Source organism: Macaca nemestrina, chromosome 11 (assembly GCF_043159975.1).
Source record: "Macaca nemestrina isolate mMacNem1 chromosome 11, mMacNem.hap1, whole genome shotgun sequence".
In the NCBI taxonomy this organism is placed as follows: Eukaryota; Metazoa; Chordata; class Mammalia; order Primates; family Cercopithecidae; genus Macaca; species Macaca nemestrina.
The window spans coordinates 111923742-111941963 of NC_092135.1; the positions used below are offsets into that span (position 1 = coordinate 111923742).

General features: G+C 38.0%; 1 protein-coding gene across 4 annotated transcripts in view; it reads left to right on the forward strand.

Annotated features, from left to right (window-relative positions):
* The window catches only part of LOC105481157 (sperm associated antigen 16), a 1164883-nt gene that overhangs the window by 646103 nt on the left and 500558 nt on the right, over positions 1–18222 (forward strand). For all 4 annotated transcript variants that reach the window (XM_071073329.1, XM_071073330.1, XM_011740504.2 and 1 more), the window contains exon 12: positions 16799–16984. In XM_071073329.1, coding sequence (XP_070929430.1) covers positions 16799–16984 — 186 coding nt within the window. The remainder of the gene's footprint in view (positions 1–16798; positions 16985–18222) is intronic.

Here is an 18222-nt window from a genome sequence, read left to right on the forward strand (position 1 = left end):
TATATAATGATATATATACTATATCTGAATATTTTATTTTTACTTCATTAAGACATATCAGAATGTATGTGGTCATCTGAGTCTTATTTTTTCCTCAATATAGTGTTTCTACACTTTATCTACATTGTTATGTGCAGCTGTATTATATTCATTTTCACTGCTCTATAATATCCATTGTGTGACTTTTCCCACATATTATTTATTCATGTTTGTTACTGTCATGTTATTTGGATGATTTTCATTTTTTTGCTAATACAAGCAATGCTTCAAGGAGCATTCTGCATATCTACAGATTGTATATGTTGAAGCACATGTGTAAAAGTTTCTCTAGGGCATCAGTTCTCAAACTTTTGGCCTGAAGATCTGAATTTGTTAAGGTTTGCCAGAGAAATATAATAGAACCAATATGTGTGTGTGTTTGTGTGTGTGTGTCTGTATGTGTGTGTGTCTGTATGTTGTGTGTATATACATATGTAGTGTGTGTGTCTGTATATATATGTACGTGTATATATGTATGGATGATATATATGCACTCACACATACATGTGTGGATACGTATATATTCAAAGACACACATGCAGAGACAGACACAGACACAGATAAAGAGAGAAGAGACTATCTTTGGCTCACATGATTGTGGCGACTATTATGTCCAAAGTTGGCCGGGCAGGTGAGCAGGCTGGGGATCCAGGGAAGAGTAGATGTCTGATTTTGCGGCTTAAATCTGAATGAATTCCATCTTACTTGGGCACCTTGGTGTTTCCCTTTTAAGGCCTTCAACTAATTGGAAGAAGCCCACCCATGTTGTAGAGAATAATCAGCTTTACTCAACATCTACTGATTTGTGTGTTTATTTCACCTAAAACATACCTCCACAGAGATATTTAGACTGATGTTTGACCAAACATTGGAGTAGCATAGCTTAGTAAAACTAACTCATAAAATTAGCTATCACCATACCCCTTTATTACCTTAAAGATTATTAAGTACCCTAAAAAGATTTGGTTAGGGGATTATATGTATTGATGCTTATTGTATTATAAATTAAAACTTAGAAGTCATAAAGATATTTATTATTTTAAATATAGAAAGTTCATTGTACATTAACATAAACATTTTAATGCAAAATCAATATAATGCCTAAAAAAATTAATGAATATTGTGACATTATTTTATACTTCTGTAAAAATCTTTGTAGTACCTGGCTCAATAAATTGCCAGTAGAGGGAAATTTTTCTGTTCTTGTCAACCTTAGCAGAAATTTATTTAATTACTTTTCAAAGAACCATTTTGGTCTTTGTTGATCTTCCATTCTACTATCTATCATATATATAGTATATGCTTTCTAACCTCAAAATATCATTCATACCACAATGATTTTAAGTCTGTTCTCTTTTCATTATAACCAGTAAAAAATTAAATTCCCTTCAAAATACTGATTTCACTTCATGTCAGAGTTTTGATATGTTGTGTTGTCATTCAGTTCTACTTTAAAACATTTCTTCTCTTATATGTATTATTTAAAACTTTTAAAATTTGCACCAATATACTTTATCAGTATATTTGTATACTGATCAATCAGTGACATTGATCTTTATTTCATGAACTTGTTGGCCACATGTATGTCTTCTTTTGGAAAGAGTCTGTTCATGTTCTTTGCCCATTTTTAATGGAGTTGTTTTTTGCTTGTAAGTTTGTTTACTTTCCTTATAGATGCTGGATATTAGAACTTTGTCAAACACATAGTTTGTAAATATTTTGTCCTATTCTGTAGTGTATTTGGCTGTTCTCACAATGCTGATAAAGACATACCCAAGACTGGATAATTTATAAAGGAAAGAAGTTTAATGACTCACAGTTTCACATGACTGGGGAGGCCTCACAATAATGGCAGAAGGTTAATGAGGAGCAAAGTCACGTCTTACATGGTGGAAGCCAAGAGGGCAAGTGCAGGGAACTCCCCCGACCTCTTTATTTAAAATTATACTTTTATTTCTGGGATACATGTGCAGAACATGCAGGTTTATTACATAGGTATACATGTGCCATTTTGGTTTGCTGCACCCATCAACCCATCATCTACATTAGGTATTTCTGCTAGGATACATTAGGTATCCCTCCCCTAGTCCCCCACCCCTCAGCAGGCCCCAGTGTTTGTGTTCCCCTCCCTGCATTCGTGTGTTCTCATTGTTCAGCTCCAACTTATGAGCGAGAACATGGGGTGTCTGGTTTTCTGTTCCTGGATTAGTTTGCTGAGAATGATGGTTTCCAGTTTCATCCATGTCCCTGCAAAGGACATGAACTCATACGTTTTTACAGCTGCATAGTATTCCATGGTGTATATGTGCCACATTTTCTTTATCTAGTCTATCATTGATGGGCATTTGGGTTGGTTCCAAGTCTTTGCTATTGTGAATAGTGCTGCAATAAACATACATGTGCATGTGTCTTTATAGTAGCATGACTTATAATCATTTGGGTATACACCCAGTAATGGGATTGCTGGATCAAATGGTATTTCTGGTTCTAGATCCTTGAGGAATCGCCACACTGTCTTTCACAATGATTGAACTGAGTTACACTCCCACCAACAGTGTAAAAGCATTCCTATTTCTTCACACCCTTTCCAGTATCTGTTGTTTCCTGACTTTTTAATGATCGCCATTCTAACTGGCATGAGATGGTATCTCATTGTGGTTTTGATTTGCATTTCTCTAATGACCAGTGATGATGAGAATTTTTTTCATGTTTGTTGGCTGCATAAATGTCCTCTTGTGAGAAGTGTCTGTTCATATCCTTTGCCCACTTTTTGATGGTTTTTTTTTTCTTGTAAATTTAAGTTCCTTGGAGATTCTGGATAGTAATTCTTTGTCAGATGGATAGATTGCAACAATTTTCTCCCATTCTGTAAGTTGCCTGTTCACTCTGATGATAGTTTCTTTTGCTGTGCAGAAGCTCTTTAGTTTAATTAGATCCCATTTGTCTATTTTGGCTTTGGTTGCCATTGCTTTTGGTGTTATTAGTCATGAAGTCTTTGCCCATGCCTATGTCCTGAATGTTATTGCCTAGGTTTTCTTCTAGGGTTTTTATGGTTTTAGATTTTACATTTAAGTCTTTAATCCATCTTGAGTTAATTTTTGTATAAGGTATATATAAAAGTATATATTTTGTATATTTAGTTAAAATATGTACAAAGGTATATATTTTGTACAAGGAAAGGGTCCAGTTTCACTTTTCTGCATATGACTAGCCAGTTTTCCCAACATCATTTATTAAATAGGGAATCCTTTCCCCATTGCTTGTTTTTGTCAGGTTTGTCAAAGAGCAGATGGTTGTCGATGTGTGGTGTTATTTCTGAGGCCTCTGTTCTGTTCCATTGTTCTATATATCTGTTTTGGTACCAGCACCATGCTGTTTGGGTTACTGTAGCCTTATAGTATAGTTTGGAGTCAGGTAGTGTGATGCCTCCAGCTTTGAACTTCCCTTTATAAAACCTTCAGATCTTGTGAGACATTCACTATCATGAGAACAGCACAAGAAAAACCTGCCACCATGATTTAATTACCTCCCACCTGCTCCCTCCCATGACACATGGGGATTATCACAATTCAAGGTGAGATTTAGGTGGGGACACAGAGCTAAACCATATCATATGGGTTGTCTGATTACTCTGCTGACAGTTTCTTTTGCTGTTGAGAAGCTCTTAAGTTTAATTAGGTCACACTTGTCAATTTTTCTTTTTGTTGCAATTGCTTTTGGCATTTTTTTCATGAAATCTGTGCTAAATCCTACATCCAGAATAATATTTCCTAGGTTATCTTCCAGGGTGTTTAGAATTTTATGTTTCACATTTAAGCCTTTAATCCATCTTGAGTTTATTTTTGTATGTGGTATAAGGTAGGGGTCCAGTCTCAATCTTTTGCATCTGGCTAGCACATTTTATTGAATAGGGAGTCCTTCCCCCATTGCTTGTTTTTGTTAGGATTGTTGAAAATCAGGTTGAACATGTGTGGCATTATTTCTGGGCTCCCTATTCTGTTCTATTGGTCTATGTGTCTGTTTTTGCACCAGTACCATGCTGTTTTGGTTACTGTAGTCTAGTAGTATAGTTTAGTCAAGTAATGTGATGCCTCCAGATTTGCTGTTTTTGCTTAAGATCACCTTGGCTATTTAGGCTCTTTTCGTGGTTCTGTAGGAATTTAAAAATATTTTCTAATTCTGTGAAGAATGTCATTGGTAATTTGATAGAAATACCATTAAATCTATCAAGTGCTTTGGGCAGTATGGCCATTTTAATAATATTGATTCTCCCTATCCATGAGCATGGAAGGCTTTTCCAGTTGTCTGTGTCACCTCTGATTTCTTTGAGCAGTGTTTTGTGGTTCTTGTAGAGACCTTTCACTTCCTGGGTTAGCTGTATTCCTAGGTGTTTTATTCTTTTTGTGGCAATTATGAATGTGACTGCATTTGTGATTTCACTCTTAGCTTAGATGTTGTTGGTGTATAGAAATGTTAGTGATTTTTGTACATCGATTTTGTACCCTGAGACTTTCCTGAAGTTGTTTATCAGATCAGGGAACTTTTGGGCCACGATTATTGGGTTTTCTAGATATAGAATTACATCATCTGGAAACAGGGTTAGGTTGACTTCCTCTCTTCCAAAATGAATGCCTTTTCTTACTTTCTCTTGCCTAATTGCTATGGCAGGAATTTCGAATATTTTATAGAATACAGATAGTGAAGAGGGCATCCTTGTCTGTTGCTGGTTTTCAAAGGGAGTGCTTCCAGGTTTTGCCCATTCAGTATGATATTGGTTGTGGGTTTGTAATAGATGACTCTTATTATTTTGAAGTGTGTTCTTTTTATGCCTAATTTATTGAGGTTTTTTAATGTGCAGATGTATTTTATCAAAAGCCTTTTATGCATCTATTGAGATAATCATCTGGTTTTTGTTTTTAGTTTTGTTTATGTGATGAATCACATTTATTGATTTGTGTATGTTGAACCAAGCTTGCATCCCAGGGATAACGCCTACTTGGTCATGGTGGATTAGCTTTTCGATGTGCTGCTGGATTTGATTGGCAAGTATTTTGTTGAGGTCTTTTTGTGTCAATGTTCATCAAGGATATTGCCCTGAAATTTTATTTTTTGTTGTGGCTCTGACACATTTTTGTATCAGGAAACTACTGGCCTCATAAAATGAGTTGAGAAGGAATCTCTCCTCAATTTTTTAGAATAGTTTCAGTAAGAGTGATACCAGCTCTTCATTATGTATGTGGTAGAATTTGGCTATGAATCCATCTGGTCGTGGGCTTTTTCTGGGTGATAGGCTGATATGATGTGGCTGTGTCCCCATCCAAATCTCATCTTGAATTATAGCTCCTATAATTTCCATATGTTGTGGGAGGGACCTGGTGGGAGGTAATTGAATTAAGGCAGGACTTGCCTGTGCTGTCCTTTTGTTAGTGAATAAGTCTCATGAGATCTAATGGTTTTATAAAGGGGAGTTTCTGTCCACAAATTCTCTCTTGTCTTCTGCCATGGAAGACATGCCTCTCACCTTCCACCATGACTGTGAGGCCTCCCCATCCATGTGGAACTGTGAGTCTATTAAATCTCTTTTTCTTTATAAATGACCCAGTCTCAAGTATGTCTTTATCAGCAGCATGAGAATGGACTAATACATAGGCTTCTTATTACTGATTTAATTTTGTAAGTCATTTTTTTGTCTGTGCTGGAATTCATTTTTTTTCCTGGATTCAGTCTTGGAAGGGTGTATGTGTCCAGGAATTTATCCATTTTTTTCCTAGATGTTTTAGTTTGTGTGCATAGAAGTATTCATGGTAGTCTCTGATGGTCATTTGTATTTCTGTGGGTTCAGCGGTAATGTCAGGATCAGTGTAACACCCTTTGTCATTTCTAATTGTTTTTATTTGGACTTTCTTTCTTCTTTATTAGTCTAGCTAGCAGTCTCTCTTATTTATTTTTTCAAATAACCATTGATTATTTGGATTCATTAATCTTTTGAGTGGTTTTTCATATCTCAGTCTCCGTAGTTCACCTCTGATTTTGGTTATTTCTTCTGCTAGTTTTGGGGTCAGTTTACTCTAGGGTTTCTATCTTACTAAGTTTTTCAAATAACCATTGATTATTTGGATTCATTGACTTTTTGAGTGGTTTTTCATATATCAATCTCCTTAGTTCATCTCTGATTTTGGTTATTTCTTCTGCTAGTTTTTGGGGTCAGTTGACTCTTGGTTCTCTAGTCCATTTAGTTGTGATGCTAGGTTGATAAATTGAGATCTTTCTAACTTTTTGATATGGGCATTTAGTGCTACAAATTTTCCTGTTAACACTGCCTTAGCTGTGTCCCAGAGATTCTGGTATGTTGTGTCTTGGTTCTCATTAGTTTCAAATAACTTCTTACTAATTGATTTCTGCTTTAACTTCATTATTTACTCAAAAGTCATTCAAGTGCAGGTGTTCAATCTGCATGTAATTGTATGATTTTGAGTGATTATTTCAGTTTTGATATTTAATTTTATTGTGCTGTGATGCAAGAGAGTACTTGTTATGATTATAGTTCTCTTGCATTTGCTGAGGATTTTTTTATGTCTCATTATGTGGTAGAGTTTAGAGTATGTGCATGTGGCAATGAGAAGAATGTATCTTCTATTTGTTTTGGGGTAGAGAGTTCTGTAGATATCTATCAGGTCCTTTTGATCCAGTGCTTGGTTCAGGTCCTGAATATTTTTATTAATTTTCTGCCTCAATTGTCTAATACTGTCGGTAGGGTATTGAAGTCTCCACTATTATTTTTTAGGAGTCTAAGTCTCTTTGAAGGTCTTTAAGAACTTGCTTTATGACTCTGGTTGCTTCTGTGTTGAGTGCATATATATTTAGAATAGTTAGGTCTTCTCATTGAATTGAAGTCTTTACCATATTGTAATGCTCCCCCTTTTTTTGTCTCTGTGTGTTTAAAGTCTATTTTGTCTAAAATTAGAATAGATTTTCTCTGTTTTCCATGTACTTGGTAGATTTTTCTCCATCCCTTTATTTTGAGCCTATGAGTGTTACTGCATGTGAAACAGAACTCTCTAAGACAGCATACCAATAAGTCTTGGTTCTTTATCCAATTTGCCACTCTGTGCCTTTTAATTGGGGCATTTAGTCCATTTACATTTAAGGTTATTATTGATATGTGTGAATGTGATCCTGTTATCATGATGTTAGCTTATTATGCAGGCTTGTTTGTGCAGTTGCTTTATAGTGTTACTGGTCTGTATACTGTCAGGTTAGGATGCAAACACACATGTTGGCATTGCTGGGAAGGTAAAACCCACCCACATACACACACATTGGCAATATGATATACGTGGTGGCTGTGGGCCTGGAGGAAGTTGCAGTGGGGGTAGGGAATAGGCAGGCTGGTGTGTGGCCATGGGGGCTGCTCCACTGGACCTCTCTGCCACTCAGGCACAGTTTACCAGTTCAGGAGCTGTTTTGTGGGCCCCCAGGGCACCGGAGGCTGTCTTACAAGCAGGCATGGCCAGGCTGGGGCCCTGGAAGAGGCCAGCAGACCAAGAGGTGCTCAAGTCAGACTAGCCCCATCTGATGGGCAAGACTGCCCTGCAGAGTTCAAGTCTGAGAGTTTCCCTAGGAATAATGTCTCCTGTGGTAGCATGTTGAGCCTACGGGGATGGGCATCCCTTGTCATGCTCTGCCACAAGTTCTTAGGCACCAAACCCTTTTGGCTCTGCATCAGCTGGCATGCTGCCCCTACCAATTCTCTAAGCAGCTCTTCGTGCCAACTCAAGTGTCCATGATAGTTGAGGGATCTCCTCCTGCCAAGATTCCAGAGGCCTGTGGCAAGAGTGGGTTGACATTTGTCAGTTCAACTCACCCATTCCTTTGGAGTTGTTGGAGGTCAGGAATGAGTCCCCTGCATGGTAGCCTTCTGTAGGGTTCCCAGCTTCCTCCCACTTGAGCACAGCTTTTGTGTCTTCCCTCCATCCACTCTTAGTGCCTTCCCTCTGAAGATCTGTTAGGAGTGTGCCAATTGTCTTGGTCCCTTGGTAGCAGTTGTTCCACCTGGTGGTGTCAAGTTGGCCATCTTCTACTTAAGCAGGTCTTCTTGTTGAATTGAAACTATTGTCATTATATAATGCCCTTCTTAGCTTATTTGGTCTCTGTTGGTTTAAAGTCTGTTTTGTCTAAAATTAAGAGTGCAACCTCTGCATTTTTGTGTTTGTTGTTGTGGTGGTGGTTTACTTGGTTGATTTTTTTCACATTCCTTTATTTTGAGCCTATGGATGTCATTGCCTGTGAGATGGGCCTCTTGAAGACAGCATACTATTGGGTTGTCCTTCTTTATTCAGCTTGTCACTCTGTGTATTTTAATTGGGGGATTTAGCCTGTTTACATTCAAGGTTACTATTGATATGGGCAAATTTGATCCTCTCATTTTGTTAGCTGGTTATTATGCAGACATGTCTGTGTGGTTGCTTTATAGTATCACTGGTTTGTGTACTTACGTGTATTTCTGTAGTGGCTGGTAATGATCTTTCTTTTTCATATTTAGTACTCCTTTCAGGACCACTTGTAAGGAAGGTCTGGTGGTAATGAATTCATTCAGCATTTGCTTGTTTGAAAATGATCTTATTTCTCCTTCATTTATGAAGCTTGATTGGGATGGATATGAAATTCTTGTTTCAAATATTCTTTTAAGAATCCTCAATATAGGCACTGAGTGTCTTCTGGCTTGAATAGTTTCTGCTGAAAAGTCTAGCCTGATGGGGTTCCCTTTGTATGTGACCTGCCCCTTCTCTCTAACTGCCTTTTACATTTTTTCATTCATTTGAACCTTGGAGAATCTGATGATTATGTGTTTTGGAGATGGTCTTCAGGTATAATATCTCACAGGAGTTACCTGCATTTCATGGATTTGAATGTTGGTCTCTCTAGCAATGTTGGAAAGTTTTCGTGTATAATATCCTGATATATGTTTTCCAAGTTGCTTGCTTTCCCCCTATCTCTTTCAGGGACACCAGTGAGTCACAGTTTTGGTCTATTTACATAATCCTATATCTTTGGGAGATTTTGCTCCTTCCTTTTAAATTCTTCTTTTCTTTATTTTTGTCTGAGTTATTTCGGAGAGCCAGACTTTGAACTCTTAGATTTTATCCTCAGTTTGTTCTATCCTGCAGTTTATACTTGTGATTTAATTATGCAATTCTTGTAGCATGTTTTTCATCTCTATTAGATGAGTTTGGTTCTTTTTTATAATGGCTATTTTGATGATCCGCTCCTGTATCATTTTATTGTGATTCTTAGCTTCCTTGGATTGGGTTTTGCTGTTTTCCTGAATCTTCATGATCCTTGTTCCTGTTCATATTCTGAATTCTATTTCTCTCATTTCAGATATTTAAGTCTGGTTAAGAACTCTTGCTGGGGAAATAGTATGATTATTTAGAGGAAAGAAGGTACTCTGGCTTTTTGAGTTTTCAGAGTTCTTTCACTGGCTTTTTCTAATTTGTGTGGGCTGATGTTCCTTCAATCTTTAAAGTTTCTGTCCTTTCAATTGATTTTTTGTTTGTTTGTTTGTTTTTTCTTCATTGATGCCCTTGGGGATTTTATTATGTTATAATGTGAGTTTGGTTGACTGGCTTTGATTCTATTACACTCCTGGGTCTTGGTGGTGCCCTCTATAATTACTCTCTGCATGCCTGCCTTTCTTCTGTTGGGCATTCTGATCTATTGAGTTCCCTCAAACAAGGGCTGCATCTGGCAGACAAGCTGTATTTTTGCCAGGTTGGCCTTAATTTGATGTCCATGTGCTTCCTGGGGAAACATGGGTTGCACTTGCCTGCAGAGTTCAGACAGAAGTGGGACCTCTGGATTGGAAGCTTTAGTGGGTGTGGCCCATCTGACTATGGGAGGCAGAGGGTGTTTCCAGGACAACAGGATCCTGCCTGCACCCCTCAGCAAATTCAGGGTAAACTAGGACTGTTGGGCCAGCAGCCCTAGCAGATGTGGCTCACCTGACCACCATTGGCAGGGGTTGGTGACAATGCTTGTCCTGCTTTCTGGGAGCTTCCTAGGACAACAGGAGTCTACCCACTGGTTGAGTTCCCACAGAAGTGGAACTGCTGGGCCAAAAGCTCCATCAGGCATTGCCTGCCTGGCTGCCAGTGGCAGGGTTAGGCAGGGTCATGTGCCCTGCTGTCTGGGTGTTTTCTGGGACAACAGAAAGCTGTGCCCTCTAGCTCAGTCCACACAGAAGCCAGATTGCTGGGCCAGAAGCCCCAGCAAGTGTTGTATCCCTTGCATAGTCAGTGGGATCACATGCCCTACTGTCCAGGTGTTTCCTGGGACAACAGGAGGCCTGTGCTCCTCAGCTGAGTTCCCTCAGAAGCAGGACCACTGAGCCAGAAGTTCTATCACGTGTCACTTGCCTGGCTATCAGTAGCAGGGGTGGATGGGGTTGTCTGCCTTACTATCTGGGTGTTTTCAGGGCAGCAAGAGGCTGTGCCCTCCACCTGAGTTCAACAAAAGTAGGACTGCTGCACTGGAAGCTCTACCACACATTGCTCACCTGGCAACCAGTGATGAGGGCAGGTGAGGTCACATGGTGCTGTGCTCTCTGGGTGTTTCCCAGGGCAACAGGAAGCTGCACCTTCCAGCTGAGTTCACATAGTAGTGGATGACTGGGCTGGAGGCTCTAGCAGTTCTTGGCTACCTGACTATTCATGGCAAAAGTGGGTGGGGTCATGTGCATCCTCCTGCCACCTGAGTGTTTCCTGGGACATAAGGAGGCTGTATCCTGCAGCTGAATTTACACAAAAGCAGAACAACTGGGCTGGAAACTCTAGTAAGCATTGCCTGCCTGCCTAGCAGTGGTGGGGGTGGGTGGAGTGGGACTGATGGGCCAGAACCTGGTGCTGAGCCCCCTCTGGCAAGGGGGTGGGTAGAGCAGTCTTACTGCTTCCAGGCACTGCAGCTATGCCTTTATTCGGGTGATGGCACTGGTGCTGGTCTGCTCTCGGGTCAAAGGCTTGTAGTTCCCTTGGACTTGATAGTTACGCCTGCAAAATGCCTGGGTGGCTCTCTCCCTCAATCCGGAAGCACAGTTGGGGTCCAGGCAGATTTTCCTGCTCCCAGTCTTGTACAGCTCTCTGTGATGAGCATGAATCTCCCGGGGAGCTCTCACTCTTTCCCATTTTCGGAGAGGTTCTTCTGGCGCCACATTGATCCCAGACAGACAGTTTTGCTCCTCTCTGCTCTCTGTGTTCTGCTGCCTTCGTGGATCCCAGCATGGTTTCTCAGATGATTGGCCTGCAGGGTCAGTGTTGACTAGCCTTTTAATTCCTCTCTGTGAGAGCAGCACAGATAAGCTGCTTCTAGTCCGCCATCTTGGCCCTATCCCTCATCTTTATTTTAATTTCCTTGTGCCTAGGTAACTTTTTTTGGTACTTTTCATTTTGCTTTGTTTTGCCTTGTTTACTCTCAGCCTTTGTATGTCCTTAGAAGTTTAGCATGCCTCGTGTAAAAATCATATAGCTGAATTTGTTTCTTTCTAGCCAAACTGAAAAATCTTTGTCCTTTATGTCTTTCAGCTTACACTTTAGTCCATTTGTGTTTGTTGGATTTGTTCATATGCTGGTATTTCCATCTAAAAACTTATTTTTAAAATTCATTTTCTATTTGTGTCATTTATTCTAGTGCTTTTTTCCTCCTTTCCTGTTTTCTTTTAGATATATTAGATGTTTATAATTGTAAGTTTTTCTTACCCATTTCTTTTTTTCTTACACTGGTTTGGAAGTCATATGCTCTATTACTATTCTTACAGTGCTCACCCGTAACATTTTACCATGCTGACTTAATTTAGTAAAGCCTAAATTGATCAAGGTTTTACTTTCTCTTCTTAATAACACATGAACTTTATTGTTAATATTATAATATTATTGTTTTATTTTTATTTTTACAAGTGTTTTTGTTTTATTTCTGCAAGAATTTCATTTATTTATCTGCACAAATATTTGTATATACTTGCATGTTTACCAAATTGTTTGCTTACTATTTCTTCCCTTTCAGATCTTCTGTCCCTAAAATACATCCTTATTAGTTTCTGTAGGAGAGAAACTAGTAAGTTTAGTTGGAACATTAATATTTGTTCTTGTTTCTTTTCTTCCTTTTTTTTTTTCTATTTTTTTGAGATGGAGTCTTGCTCTGTTGCCCAGGCTGGAGTGCAGTGTCACAATCTTGGCTCACTGCAACCTCTGCCTCCCAGGTTCAGGCAATTCTCCTGCCTTAGCCTTCCAAGTAGCTGGGGCTACAGGTGTCCACCACCACATCTGGCTAATTTTTGTATTTTTAGTGGAGATACGGTTTCACCATGTTTACCAGGCTGGTGTCGAACTCCTGACCTCAAGTAATCTGTCTGCCTTGGCCTCCCAAGGTGCTAGGATTACAGATATGGGCCACTGTGCCCAGCCTTGTTCTTGTTTTGAGAGAGATTTTTGATAATTCCAGAGTAATATTATTTTCTGTTAGCTCTTTGAAGAAATTTCACCCCTGTGATTTGTTTGCTCTGTGATGTTGTTCAAGTGTTTTAGAGATAATATAGTCATCTTATGAGTGATAGTGAGGATCAAATATATATAAAGTGCTTATTAGTGTTTCTAACACATATTTATCTCTGTATAAATAAATAACCTTATTTTTCTTTTTTCTCTCTTTCTTTAATTCTTATTCCTGCCAATGCTGCCCAGCAATTCACTAAAATGCATCTAAGTAAAAATTTCTTTTTATTTACACCACTGTTTATCCTGTTAAGTATATATTTTTCTTTCCAAATAATGTGGTTCTAGGTCTTAAATTTTCTAATTTCTGTACATTCTCAAACCTTAATTATTTGAACATTACATCTATCTCTTTATTTCCATTCTCTTCTGGAATTTTGATTAGGTCAATAGACTTTTTTTTTATTGTATCCTTTACATTTTTAAACATTTATATGGTGTTCAGTTCCTCATCTGTCTCTAGCTGGGATAATTTTTTCAAATATGTACTTTATTTATTTATTTTTATTTTTTATTTCCATAGGTTTTTGGGGAACAGGTGATGTTTGGTAACATGAATAAGGTCTTTAGTGGTGATTTCTGAGATTCTGGTGCACCCATCACCCGAGCAGTACACACTTTACCCAATCTGTAGTCTTTTACCCCTCACCCCCCTTCTACCCTTTCCTCCAAGTCCCCAAAGTCCGTTGTATCATTCTTATGCCTTTGCAGCGTCATAGCTTAACTCCCACCTATGAGTGAGAACGTACAATGTTTGTTTTTTCATTTGTTTCCAGATTTATTTCCCAATTCATTTACTCTGCATTTTGCTGTATCTTATAAGCTTTTTAACCCATCCATTGATTTCTTAATTTCAATAATTTTATTTTTAAAATGTATAAATATATATTTTTTCAGATTTGCAGATTCACGTTATAACCTTATGTGGTTTGTTCTTTTTATTGTATCTGTTATTTCCTTATATGCTTACAGTTATATTTTGTACCCTTTAATTATAACAACTAGTGTCCTTCAGGGTATATGTATTTGTTAAATGTATTAGCTCATCCTCAGTCATGGCTTCTTATTTCCGATTATGTGTTTGAGAATAATTTTGTAAGCTCATACTTGGTTGAACTTTATTTGCAGAATTTCGAGTAGCTAATTTCTAATAACTTGGGCTGTATACCAACAGCGTGGATCCACATTATTAGTCAGCTCAGGTTGCTATAACAAAATAACAGAGACTGGGTAGCTCGAATAACAGAAATTAATTTCTCACAGTCTTGGAGGCTAGAAGTCTAAGATCAGAGTGCCAGCCTGATCAGGCTCTGGTGGGGCCCCCCTTCTTGGCTTATAAATGGCTGCCTTCTTGCTGTGTCCTCACAGTACAGGGAGAGAGTTACCTCCAGTCTCTTCCACTTATTATAAAGGCCCTAATCCCATTATGGGGTCCCCATGCTCATGAGCTTGTCTAAACCTAGTTATTTCCCAGAGGCCCTGCCTCCATATACTGCCACGTTGGAATTAGGGCATCAACATATGGATCTGGGGAAGGGGTGGCACAAACAATCTATAACATTCACTTTTGCTCTTTTCAAGAGCTTTGGTTCCTTCTATTTGTGTGGAGCCCAGGGAAACTCTGATCTTTTGCATCTCTTAAAACACACCTTTTTTGTTTTAGTGTACCTTTCTTTTTCTCTCTCTTGATTTCTCTCGGCCCTGAGAAATGGCCTTTATTTTTTCATGAACCAAAGGTATACAGTTTTCCATATTTCAGGCCATGTCTTTCGAAAAGTAAAACCATTTTGAAAGAATATTGAGAAATTTATATTTCATATATTTTAGGTTTAGTATATGAGCTCTAATCTCAATATATTAAAAACTTATGGGAATATTGTTTATATTTATTGTTGACTAAAAATCATTTATGGCACTCACAAAGAAATAATACTGCTTCATTCTAGTTGTAATTATTCCAGTGTGATTTTTTTTTTTTTTGCCTGGCACATGGTTTAAAGCACAAGAGCATATAAAACTTATATGAGACAGTTTGTCAACAACAGGCAGAAACATACCACAAGAATTTTTATCTTGTGCTAATATTTTGGTCCATAAGAACATGATACCCACTGGAAAGATAGATTTGAGAAAGATGCATGCTTAAATAATTTTTAAATTTTTTTACATGTATGTTTTTAGATAAATGTATTCAGTCTTTAATATTAAAAACTAAAATTCTGAATGACAAACATATGTGCAAACAATTGTGGCAAAACCAGTTTTTATTGATGAAGGGACTAGCTGCCATTTGGTGATTTTTCAGCTAGTCAAATTTGAATAATCAACTGGATCTCCTCTCCAGTTGATTATTTTTTTTTTGAGACAGGATCTTTCTGGATCTTTTTTTTGAGACAGAGTCTCATCTTGTCCCCCAGGCTGGAGTGCAGTGGCGTGATCTCAGCCCACTGCAAACTCTGCCTTCTGGGTTCAAGTGATTTTCTGCCTCAGCCTCCCTAATAACTGGGATTACAGGCATGTGCCACCATGCCAGCTAATGTTTTGTATTTTTAGTAGAGATGGGGTTTCACCATGTTAGCCAGGATGATCTCTATCTCCTGACCTCATGATGTGCCTGCCTTGGCCTCCCAAAGTGGTGGGGTTACAGGCGTGAACTGCTGTGCCCAGCCCCTTGGATATTCTTTTCTAACTCAAATGAGAATATCTACACTATATAATCCACCTTCTCTCCAGAAACTTCAAGCTCTTCCTCTCTCATGGTGACTGTTTCTCTGCTGCAGATAAAAATTACGTTTCCCTCTTAACTGAAAAATACCCAAGCCTATGAGCAAGAAAACAAATTTTTTTTTTGATCCTATTATTCCCTTTGTAAGAGATGCCAGGAACTTTTTCTTCTTCATTTGTAGCATAATATCACTCATGCATGCATGCATTTATATATTTACTTACTCTAAAGCATTTACTAAGCACTTTAATTGGTCAGTCATAGGCTTGATGCTGTAGAAACAGAGATGAAACGCAGTTCTCCATCGTAAAACAGTCTGGCAGGGAGGAGGAGGATAAATAAGTGGTTTATTACAATTTGATGAGAGAAAGTACCTAAGAGAACACATTTAAAAAGCATGCATTGCAGAAGGATGTGTAGAAGATGATGGACGTAAAATTTTCTTGCAGCTGATGTTACATACACACACACACACACACACACACACACACACACACACACACAAACACAACCAACTAGATGTTTCTGTTAGTGTCATTGAAAACTACTCATTTCTTTTTTTATTTTTTATTTTTTAAGACTGATTCTTACTCTGTCACCCAGGCTGCAGTGCAGTGGTGCGATCTCAGCTCACTGAAACCTGTGTCCCCTGGGTTCAAGAGACTCTCCTGCCCCAGCCTCCCCAGTAGCTGGGATTACAGGCATGTGCCACCATGCCTGGCTAGTTTTTGTATTTTTAGTAGAGATGGAGTTTCATCTTGTTGACCAGGTTGTTCTACAACTCCTGACTTCAAGAGATTCGCTGGCCTCGGCCACCCAAAGTGCTGGGATTACAGGTGTGAACCACCACGTCCGAGCCTGACACCTACCCATTTCTTAAACTAGCTTTTGTGTCCACCACTTGAAAGCCACTGCTTTGAGGTCTACTAATTACCAAAATGCAAAATTGAATGAGTCATGCCCTTAAACATCTCTTTGATCTCTCATGATCTAAATCAAAGATATCTCATTCCTGATTCACTTCTTCATCCAAACTTCACTCCTGAAGCACTTAATTAATCTAAACATAAGCAATGCTGACTTACTGTTTCATATTGTATTATGTTTTTGAAACTGATTTAGCCCATCTCTAAATTTTTATTGTTCTGAGGTCCGATTATCCACAGAGCCTAATATATACAACGCTGAACCAAACAAACACGTGGTAACGAAAACACTAATTTAGTGAATTAATCTAGAAGAATCTAGAAGAATTAATCTAGAAACTGCACAGCAGCAGTTTCTCTCTTCAGCTTGAATTACTAAGCAAGTCAAGTTAGCAATTGTGTAGACCCAAATAAGATAATAATATTTAGTCATTTAGATATGCCACTACAAGTAGAAATAAATCAGATACATACACATACACACAAATTACTCATAGAATGCAGTATTCATAAAACTTAATTATGTTACTTTTTAACAAACTGTATTTTTATGTTTTTGCAAATAGTGGCAACAAATTGGCTACTTCAAGTGGTGACACTACAGTTAAATTATGGGATCTATGTAAAGGCGATTGCATTTTGACCTTTGAAGGACACAGTCACGCAGTATGGTCCTGCACGTGGCACTCCTGCGGCAATTTTGTGGCTTCCTCCTCACTGGATAAAACTAGCAAAATCTGGGATGTTAATAGGTAAGCAGTACTTTAAACATTACTAATCCTCTGTGTTGATACATACACATAGGTAAAGTTCTTTTTTTTTTTTTTCCTCGATGCTACCCCGGGAAACATTAAAAGAAACCGTTAGTTGATAAGATTATAGAGAGTTACTTAAATAATCTTTGTGAAATCCATTTCTAACTCCATTAATCTTTGTTGATATAATAATTTCTTTCTAAATATAAGTATCAAGATCAAGCCTGTGTAATAAGATTAGAATTGCTTCATTGGAAAGCTGTTTGTTTTAAGCAGGATAGAAACAAATACTTCTTTTAAAGAGTTGGATTTTTAGTTCTGCTTTCCACGGGCTTGTTGTCGCCCTGTACTGTTAAATTTAATAGTTTAACGAACATAAATCTAACAGAACTAATTATTTTCTTTATGCTTAATTTGTTATGTTGTGATATGCTTAATTAAATGTTTCTTGTTAATTCATAAATTGTAGGAAATAGTACATTGTATTGTATGTAAAATCCTATACATATGTGGATTTGGAAGTGTTATGTTTTGATTTTAATTCAAGATAGACAAAGTCATTATGTTTAAAATATTGAAATTACTATCACCCATATATTTTTGGTATTCATTACATTCTGTTAGTTTTGCAAATATGATACAAAGAGGTAAATGTAGCTACTATCAAATATGCTAACTCCTTCAGCTAAGCGGTTATATATCATCCATTGAACTTTCTCAGTAGTCTGTGGCCCCAGCTCTGGAAGGGCCTCCATCCAATCAGAGGAACACCCATAACAGCAGAGAAGTGCCCTCTCCTCAGAGGACTGAGGTTCCATTTTGAAGGTCCCCCCTTCAAGGGTCTACCTTATTCCCTGTGTTCGCTCAGTCCTAGGGGTGGTAGCTCTTTCTTGAAGTTGTTATCTCCATGATAACTTTAATGTTCTCTTTTCCCTTTTTTAGTTACTTAGTTAGAAACTTTATTCAGTTTTTACCATCCTGTATGTGAAATTATTATTGTTACAATGATAGGTGCAAGTTCCGTTTCCTGATAAGTCCTTGAAAGATCTAGGGCATTAGTGGATAAGTAGCATAATCCACCTGAGTCATAAAGCTATAGCTAAATAAAATTAGCATGCTCCATAGGAGAAAACGTGATTGTGAACTACATATTTTAGACCTGTGTCTATCTGAAATAGTGACAATTTCAGATAGCTTTTAATTCTCAGATGGGTACTTACTGTTTATCTGGAATG